Source organism: Leishmania infantum, chromosome 25, assembly GCF_000002875.2.
Source record: "Leishmania infantum JPCM5 genome chromosome 25".
NCBI classification, from domain to species: Eukaryota; Euglenozoa; class Kinetoplastea; order Trypanosomatida; family Trypanosomatidae; genus Leishmania; species Leishmania infantum.
The window spans coordinates 129,489-138,941 of record NC_009409.2 but is presented as its reverse complement, the minus strand read 5'-3'; the positions used below and the strand labels follow the sequence as shown (position 1 = coordinate 138,941).

Here is a 9,453-nt window from a genome sequence, read left to right as displayed (position 1 = left end):
TCTTATCGGGCGGCCGGCTTGACCCGAGGAGAACGTCCCGCTGGAGGGATCCGAGGCAACTCATGGCTGAGCGTCGCGAGGAGGACCTGAAAAGCGCCGACCAATCGTGTCCCGGCACGCAACGATGCACAGCGCGCTGACACCCCTGTGCCGCTGTGTGCTGATCGGGGGCAACCCATGAACACCGAGGAATCGCCGGAATGGTCAGCAGTGCACGGCAGGATGGCACCGGTTGATGGGCAGCGAGATTCCAAATCGGGCGCCACACGTGCCCGGTGGGTCTGACCTACAGAGAGGAGGGTCAGGGCCAGCCACCTCGTGAGGCCCGTACCCGGTGGCATCCCGCCTCAGCAGGCAGGACGGTTTGACGCTGGCGGCCCCGACCGAGCCAGCGGACGAGCAAGCAGACCTCGTGCAAGGACCTCGCAGCGGTCAAGAATAAGGCGAGGCGGGCGGGGTGCGCTCAAGGAGGTCGACCCGGACCTGAAGCTGGCCCCAATACGCAAAGCAGTGGTCCCCTGTCTGGCGCAGATTGGGAGGGGGGCCCTAAAGGCGGGCATGATGCGACCAGACAGACACGTAACGATCGAAACGGTGCGGCGACACCTGGGCTACTCCCAGCAACCTACGTTGGAGGCCGTTCGAGCACGCGACGGCACCTTAGCCTTCCTGCATGGCTTGACGGGGTAGGCCGCACACGACTGAGCTTTCGTGAACGGGGCATCGCCGTCAGCGAGGCGTGCAAGGAAAGCAAGGTGCTCCAGGGGAGTTGGCCCCGGGCCAGAACGCGGACATCCGTCCAGGCAGCCGTTACATTTGAGGGGTGCGCCACCGGCAAGTGTCCGTGCAGTCGTCCCCTGAGCCGCAGCGCGCGCAAGTTTTCTCTTTCCGCCGCTCTCCACGCCGAGCAGAGGGAGAGCTCGACAGAAAAAGGGCGATCATGGAGGAGAGACGGATAGATGTGGAAGTGTGTAACGCTATGCTGGGAGTGTAGGTTGAATTTCGTGCAGGCGTGCCCTTGCGAGTGTTGGCGCTTGAAAACCTTCAGCGCGTGTGAAGGGGTACGCGGCGTGCGCGTCCAGGCTTGTGTGTGCTTATTGCTTCGGCTACCCCTTTTAGGAAAGCGAGTGATCTCACGAAAAGACGGATGAGAGCGTGCCTGCACGCTCACGACACATCCTCACATCAAGAGAGACCACACCTCGAGGGCTGCGGTGCTAGAGGGCACGGAACCGCAGACACGTTCTGCTGCTTGTACACACCTCTTCCCTCTCGTGTGGAGAGCCTTGAGCGGCAGACGGGAAGCGAGAGTAGGAAAATGCCGGCGAAGCAGCAGGCTGCCGCTCAATGCGACGTGCACGGCATCAGCGGTGGCGGCAGACAATGGAGTCACACGTGCCTGGGCTGACCGACCACACACAGTCACATGCACATGCACACGCACATAACTGCTTTCTCCTCTCTCGGCAGCCGCCCTTCTGTTTCGCGTTCTCATACGCATCAACCGTAACTCGGCAAACATCGTCTGCTTTCCCCACGGACACTCATCTGCTGTGACCACGCACACATGCACGTACACTAGCCCTGCAGCGAAGGAAGTGCACGACTCCGACATCAGCGCCTCTCTCCTCCCCGAAACTCTCCCGTTCTTTCCAGTGCATTGCACAAGCACTTACCATCAATCTCTGGGTGAATCCAGCGAGGCATTCAAGTATGCATTCAGTAGCGAAGCGCAAGGAGCAGTCGATCGCTGTGGCTGTGATGGCGGCGTCGCCGATGTGCATGCATACGGACACACCGGTGGACACACCAGACGAGCCGATGGCGACGGAGGAGGAGCTGCGGGCCTGGTCGGAGCTCGAACACAGTCGGCCCACATCCCCGTCGCCAGCTGGCGGTAACGGAGCCTGGCGGCTGCCCAAGCGGTATCAGGGAGTTTTTCAAGAGCGCTACATCCTCATGGTGCTGGTTCTCACTCTGCTGCTCTTCGTTGCCTCTACATTTCAGATGGACACCAAGACGGAGCTGGAAGAGATCAAGCGCATGTACGGCATCGAGGAGCCGATGAAGCCGTCGACGGAGCGCACTGGCAACAAGAAAGCAGAGAGAGTATAGGGCGCCTTCAACCCGTGGATGTGCGGGCGTTTGGGCACCTCGGCGCGCTCGAGTATCTGCGTCTCTCCACTCATGAACGTAGACGGGCTTTCTCACGGTTCTTTACTTAGTTTCTTACGATGTCTTTTCACTGTTCTATAGCGTTGATGTGCGCGCCGCGCCACCTCCTCCACTTTGTTGTGAGGCACACTATCACTGACAGCCCACCCGGCCCCCTCCTTCTCCGACTCCGTTGTCGTTTAACGGGAGGTGGCGAGTGAAGGAGAGAGACAGAGATGGAGGAAGCGGGTGCAACTCTCTTGGTGGCTGCGTGGTGGCTCACGCACGACGTTGAAGGAAGAAGGCCAAAGGTGATAAGGGGCTGCTGTGCGTGGCGTGCCCTGCTGTCGCAGAGCCATCTCAGCAGCACCAGCTTTCATCTTTCACGCTTCCACTCTTCTATCGTCCCCCCCAGATTATGCGCACCGTCTCATAGAAGATAATAACCGAAACGAAGATATCGCGTTTCCCTTGTATTGCTGCTGAATAGAAGAGGAACAGAACAGTGGGATGGGCGACACGTGCGCAGCTCTCATGGATGCACGCATACACACAAGCACGTGCGCACACGGATGTGTCGCGCTCTCTCTGCATGTATGCGCGCGTATGTGTGTATGCATGTATGTCCTTTGTTTTTTTTTTCTTGCTGTCGCTGCCTCTTCAATGAGGAGGAGGGTGCGTGAGAACAAGAGACACAACCAGACCAAAAAAAAAGAAAACCATTAAGCACCTGCATGCTCGTGTTCGCCGCTATGTGATAGGATGCTCGGTAACTCGCCCTCCCCCTCCGTCCCTGCCGCTTTCTCTCTTGCTCGCTTGCTGATGTTCATTTTTCCGATTTCCCTCCCTCCTCGTTTGCTTCTGGTGGTCTCCGCCACTCTCACCGCTTTGGCTTCCGCGCTCTCGTTGCGCGCGTCGGGCGTCCGCGTCCGCGTCCGCCTTCTTCGCTTCTTCGCTTCTTCGCTTCTTCGCTTGCCTTTGTCAGCTCGGCCTTCTTTTTGTCTGTGGTTTGTTGTGCGCTTGTGAGCGATATGCTCAGGATCCACTGCCCGCTCCTCTTTCTCTCCCTCTGTCTGTGTGCGCACTTCACCACCTCTATGGCCCGTTATCGCCGACGAGCATCACAGCTACTACCACTTTCCTGACAGCTCTCCCCTGTCTCTCTCTCTGTGTATGCCTGTGTGTGTGTGTGTGGCGCGACCCTTGTTCGTGGTTGTGGATTTCGGCTCTTTTAGCTGCACACACATCCGCCGCTTTTTTTCCCTCGCATGGCTGAGGTGGACAGGCTGTTGCAGCTGTGGACTGTGCTGTGGCTTTCTTGTTCCCTGGCAACTGAACGTGGTGATGATCTCGGCGTGCATGCCCTTGCCTCTGCCCTCCCCATGCCTCTCTGCGCCTGTTGCGTTGCTTGGTGTGGGCTGAGGACCGGCCAACGCACATCCGCTTCTCTTCCTTTCCTGTCGTCCTCCCTCGCTAGCAAAAGTGCAAGAGGCCGGGGAGGTCATGCGTATGACGACTGTGATTGTGTGCGTGTGTTTATGTCTTCTCTGCGCACGCAAACACGACACCCTCTTTCCATTGCTCTCCGTGCCTCTGTTCGTCTGTGATCTTGCAGCGCGGGCACACAAGAGGGGCTGGGCTCGGAACGGGTTTATGCTGTGCGCATCCCCCGTTCCCTCTCTGTGTGTGCTTTGGTTTCCTCAAGCCAACCGAGCAGACCACACGAACCCAAGAAAATGCCAGGGGAAGCACTGTGCTGGGACCTTGCGTCACGGCCACGCGGAAGGAACCGTACGCCTGCGTGTCTGTGTGTGCCTCGACGTTTTTTCTTGCTTGTCTCCTCGATGCATCACATGCCTGCCTCTACATCCTCTCGTACGTCTCCTCTGCTTGTGCTGCACACCCACCCACCCACACCCACCCACCCACACCCACCCACCCACACCCACACCCACACCCACACCCACACACACACACACACTTACACATACACATACAAGCTAACGTCACTCTGTCATTGTCCGCCTTTTCATCCTTTTTGTTTTCTCTTGGCGACCTATAGGATGCTGACGCGCTCGCTGCTGTGTCGCACGTCGTTGCAGAGCCGTCGCCGGTGGGAGCAGCGCATTGTGTCAGTGCTCTCCGAGAACAAGGAGGAGGGCGTCGATGCGGTGGCGAAACGCTTCCAGCGAGTCTACAAGGAGCGCCGCTACACGCCCGTGGAGGAGGCGTTTCCACCCCTCGCTGCTGCCGCGGCCGCGCCTGGGCTGAGCTCTTCTGCCGCGAAAGCGAGCGTCGAGTCAGTGCAGCAGCCCGCCAACCCGCTCGTGCTGCGCGTTGCCTTCCTCGGGCCTCAAAACGCAGGAAAGACGTCCCTCGTTAATTCCATGGCGCTCAGCAATGTTGGCGCCGTCAGCAACCGCTATGGCAGCACCAAGGATTGGACAAAGGCAGTCGCTACGGTACACGACACGCAGTTGCTCCTCCTCGACACACCGGGCATTGTGCCGCGTGATACGCAGCGCGTGCGGCGCAAGTTCGCCTCCGGCACGGCTAAGGCGTACGATGCTCTGTTCGTGTCGGACCTCGTTGTCCTGGCTCTCCCCGTCGGCGTGGGATTTGTCGAGAAGGAGCACAAGGTGGTCGCGACGGAGGTGGTACGCCGCGCCGCGGGCCGCGAGCTACCCGTGGTGATCGCCATGACAATGATGGACAAGGTTCAGACGCCGCGCCATCGAGAGCTGTACTTTGCCATGCGCACCGACCTTGAGTCTCTCGGGTTGCCGACTGCCGCGACGCACGAGGTCAGCGTCAAGGGCGGCAGTGGACTGGTGGAGCTGAAGGATTGCCTCTGCCAGTACGCAAAGCCGGGGGCGTGGGAGCACTATCGCCGCGAGGCGACGGATTTGAATCCACCGCAGCGCGTGGCGGAGCTGCTGCGGCAGACCTTCATGGAGCTACTCCCGCACGAGATCCCGCACTGCATGCGACACCGGGTGCTGGGCTGGACGCGCAAGGAGTCAGGCACGACGGAGGTGGTGGTGGAGGTATTCTTCGATCGCCCTGCGTACATGTTCACCTTCTACGGCAAGTTGGAGGCCATCTGTCTGCGTGCACAGCAGGTGACGGAGCGCGAGCTGGCGCCGCAGCGGTTTCGCTTTGTTTTTCAGGCCTTCATCGCCCCAGGCGGCCTCTCAAACTCGTGAGGTGTAATTTGTCTGTGCAGCAGTTGGTGTGCGCTTCCTCCTTCCCCGTCTCCAGCGGCTCAGGCGAGGCGCCCTCACAGCTTTTCGCAGGTTCTGACAACGTGTGTGAGCTTCTGTGTGTGGGGGGGGTGGGTGGGTGAGTGGGTGAGCCCACGTCACCCGCTCTTCATTTCTCGAAGCATCGACCCATGCAAAGAGACGGACGCTGGCAAGGTGGAAAATCACGTTTGTGAAGTTCTCGGCAAAGACCTTCGTGGCGCGGCACACAGCGGCACCTCTGACGAGGAGAAGCAGCGCAGAGGGGCCCCGGAGGGGTAGGAGTGGGCATCACGGAGTGCAACGACCGGTGTGGGGGGGGAGGTAGAGAAGAGGGAAAAGCTCGCCGTGCTGTGTGTAGACTCAAACGCAGGCTTTGCTCTCTTTTACCCCCACTGCCATCCGTCGAGAAACACAGACACACACACACACACACACACACACAGACAGCCGGGGACAAATAGTCATGTCCCACACCCCTCTTGCAGACGTGTTCCTTGTAACATGGTAGCACATGCGTCACCGTCTTTCATCTTGGGCTGACCACTCGCTCGTCATCTTCTCGTTCTCGAACCGGTCACCCCACCGCGTGCGACCAAACGGCGCACGTCTACTCGCGCCTCCCTTTCTTCTCTTCTGTCGTCACGAAAACGCGGAGAGTGCAGCCGCGCCCTGGCGCATGAGGATCACCGAAGGCTTCCCCCCTCTCCCCTCCCCTCCCTCCCCGAACCTCCGTGTCTCATCTCTTCTGTGTGCACTCAAAGAGCTCCGTTTTGCTAACTTGCATCCAGCACAGTGGAGCGCAAGCGGTGCGTCAACGACAGCCGCAGCTCCCGCTCTCTTCATCGGCTCTTTCTCTCTGTGTTTGTTTCCGTCCTCTTTTCCGCTCTTCCCTGCTTTCGACCCTTCACGCATATCCCTTGCGGACGCTGGCGTGCCTACCACCGCGACTAAGGCAACCGCCGTCTGCAGTGCCTCCTCCTCCTGATGACCGCGCAGTGGCTGCTGGCGTGACGACGCTGTCTCTCTGCTCAGGAATCGTGCCCGCGCTTTTCTTTTGCACCCCATCGGAGGCGCTGCTGCGGGTGCCGGCGCCGTGTGTACGGCCGCTTACCTTTTCCTATCTCTGCTCAGCACTTGGCCCTTTGCCATGTCGAGCTGCACCCATCCCACCTCTGCCCTCTTCGTGGATCGGCAGAGTGGGCGCACGACGTGCACCCTCTGCGGCGATGTCGTCATGAGCGACCAGTACGAGCTAGACCCTATCTTCGCCCAGAGCGGCCGACAGCCGGCGAGCGGCGGCGGCCTTCGCGGTCTTGCCGGCAGCTTCCGCCCCGCCACCTCGCATACGGGCACCAACACGAGCATGACCCACTCTCACTCCCGCCCCACCATCGACAAGGCTCGCCGAGAGATGCTGAACATCAGCCGGCAGCTCGAGATCAGCGAAGATACGGTGGAGCGTGCCCTCGGCATATACAAGGTGGCACTCAACCTGAACGCGGTCTCCGGCACACGGCCAAGTGTGCTATGCGCTTGCCTTTACGCAGCCTGCCGGCGTGAGCGCACGTCGCACGTTATCTACGACTTCTCCGAGGTCAACGGCGAGGACCCGCACACGATCTTGTCGCAAATGAAGTACATCTGCCACGCCACCCACACTGAGGTACCCGTGATCGACCCGTCGTGCTACGTGCAGCGGTTTGCCGAACAGATGGACCTCGGACCGCAGACGACGGACGTGGTTGTGTGCGCTCTCAAGGTGCTGCGTGCTATGCAGGATGACTGGATTAGCTGTGGCAGGCGACCGATGGGTGTGTGCGCTGCTGCTCTGCTTGTGGCGTGCTACGTCTTTGGCATTTCACGCACCCCGGAGCAGGTGTGCGGGATGGTGCGACTCACGTCCAACACAATCGGCAAGCGCCTGACCGAGTTTGCGGCGACGCCAACGGCGCGTCTGGAGAACATCGACGACTATCAGCCGTCGCACGAGACCTTGCCGCCAGCCTTCAATGACTCGAGCCGCAAATCCACCGAGGAGGACGTGCACGCGAGTATGCGGGAGCTGTCGGCCATCTTCTACGAGCTTGTCTCCGAGGCGAAGACGTCGCAGCCCGCAACGCCGGAACGGTGTGACAAGTGGCGCCGCTTCATCATGAAGCACTGCGAGCTGGAGGGCATCACGCCGCTGGAGGAGAATTTGGATTTGAAAGGGCTGTCGCCGGCGCAGCAGCTGCACATTTTGGGTCTGCCGCACACGAAGCCCATCCCGCTGGAGGAGGTGGTGCGCAGTGTTAAAAGGGAGGAGCATCGCCTCCTCGTCAAGCGTGAGACGTCTCTTCAGAACGGCAGCGACGCGGGCGGCAGCATGGGTGGTGCCCGGCAGGGGGCAGCCGCGGGGCTGCTGAACGATGCCGATGTGTCGTCCAATGGTATTCCTCTTTATCTGCTGCCCGACGAGTCGTTGGTGTCCTCGCTTGCAAAGGCGTCGCCAGCGGTGGGGTACGCCAACGACGGAGGTATGCACTCTGCGCCGGCCGCCGTTGGCGCCGCCGCGATGGATTCGCCGGAGCAGCTGCGGTGGATGACGGACGAGTACACGCGGCTGCTGAACAGCAATGCGGAAGTGATGCACCTGCGCAACGACTTCGACTTTGCTGACGAGGATGACGCCAACGGGGTTGGTGGCAACTCTGGAGGCGGCGCGGTGGCCCTGCCTGTCAGTCACCCTACTCAGAACCAGTCCTTCAGCTGCGGGCTCTCGCAGCTACGCGGCGGCAGCCCCCCGCCGGGAACCCCTGCAGAAAAGGATCCATTCGGGTTCTTTGACCGCGACGACGAGGGGGTCCGTCTAGCGCTGGAGGAGATTCTCTACGACCGCGAGCGGCGACACGCCCTGCCGTGGGAGTTCCTTGTGCTGCCGCGGGTCGAGGAGGATGACTGCACGGACATCCTGCCCTACCTCGTGCTGGACAACGAGGAGCGCCTCCGACGCGAGCGCATCGGCGTCTCCCTCTACGGCGAAAAATGGAAGCGCGGGCGCGCACGGACGGATGAGGAAATCCAAAAGCTGGAGGAGGCGCGAGCCTCGAAGCGGCGCCGGCGCAGCGTTATTGCCGAGCCCGCGGTCGACGTACCAACGGCGATGGAGCGCGCGTTGCGCGGCCGCGGCGCTGGCACGGTGAACATCTCCCAAATTGATGAGCTACTTCCTGGCATGTTGGAGGGCCTCGAGGATGAGCCGCACGCGGACTGGGACTGACAAATACGCCGCCAGAGTAGGGCGGGAAGCAGCGTACACAGAGGTCGGCACAGCCTTGCTGTCCTGCATCCTCTGCTCGTGGCCGTTGTGACCGCGTTCGCGTGTTTGCTTGTGTGCGTGCGTGGCCGGCGCGGAAGAAAAAGGGGAGAGCAGCAACGACGGCGCGTCCCCACGTCCGCCCACTGGCGGGGCGGGGCGGCTTCCGGTGTATGATGTGTTCCGTAAGGGCAGCTCTCATTGATGCAGGGTCAAAGTCGTCCGGCGCTGTCTCTCTGTCTCTCGACAAAGAAAAATGGACCTCAGCGGTGCACGCCTTTTTTTTAGAGGCACACGTATACGATTGACCAGGGCGTTGGGAGGTTGGGGAGGGAGAGTGAGGTGGTAGGTGTTGGTGGCACAGTTGATGACGCGCTGTCTATCCGACACGAGGGGCACTTTTTACTTGTCGAGACTCGCCCATTCGTGCGCGCCTAAGCGACGAAAGCTTCTTCGACACCACGTCGTTACGTGCCTCTGCGCCTACACGTCGGGCGCACACATGCTCACTTCCTTTTCGTGTACACCTTCTTCTCCTGTGTCCCTCTCCTTGTCTTCCCTGTATTTTGGTGCGTGCGCGTGTGTGTGTGTCTGTGTCTTCATGTCGTTTACGGCAACCGCTTTCCTCCCACCCTCTCCTACTAGAGCCACTCACGCCGTTCGTGTGGGGCCCGAAACCGGAACTTACGTCGTCTGTTGCAGGCGCTGACGATCTCCTATCATTCCTCTCCTCATCCGCCGCAGTCACTGCCGCACACA

The 9,453-nt window shown here is 60.6% G+C and overlaps 3 protein-coding genes across 3 annotated transcripts; all 3 read left to right on the top strand.

The window, feature by feature from the left end:
- Positions 1-1,713: 1,713 nt before the first annotated feature.
- Positions 1,714-2,115, top strand: LINJ_25_0470 (conserved hypothetical protein; the record flags this gene model as incomplete). Its single annotated transcript, XM_001466043.1, has 1 exon — positions 1,714-2,115. The coding sequence occupies one exon, from the start codon at positions 1,714-1,716 to the stop codon at positions 2,113-2,115; it is 402 nt and encodes a 133-aa protein (XP_001466080.1).
- A 1,775-nt stretch (positions 2,116-3,890) lies between these two features.
- LINJ_25_0460 (conserved hypothetical protein) lies at positions 3,891-5,360 on the top strand (the record flags this gene model as incomplete). The annotated part of the gene is made up of 1 exon (XM_001466042.1): positions 3,891-5,360. The coding sequence occupies one exon, from the start codon at positions 3,891-3,893 to the stop codon at positions 5,358-5,360; it is 1,470 nt and encodes a 489-aa protein (XP_001466079.1).
- A 1,186-nt stretch (positions 5,361-6,546) lies between these two features.
- On the top strand, positions 6,547-8,658 carry LINJ_25_0450 (putative transcription factor; the record flags this gene model as incomplete). The annotated part of the gene is made up of 1 exon (XM_001466041.1): positions 6,547-8,658. One exon carries the CDS (start codon positions 6,547-6,549, stop codon positions 8,656-8,658), a length of 2,112 nt encoding a protein of 703 aa, XP_001466078.1.
- Positions 8,659-9,453: the final 795 nt, after the last annotated feature.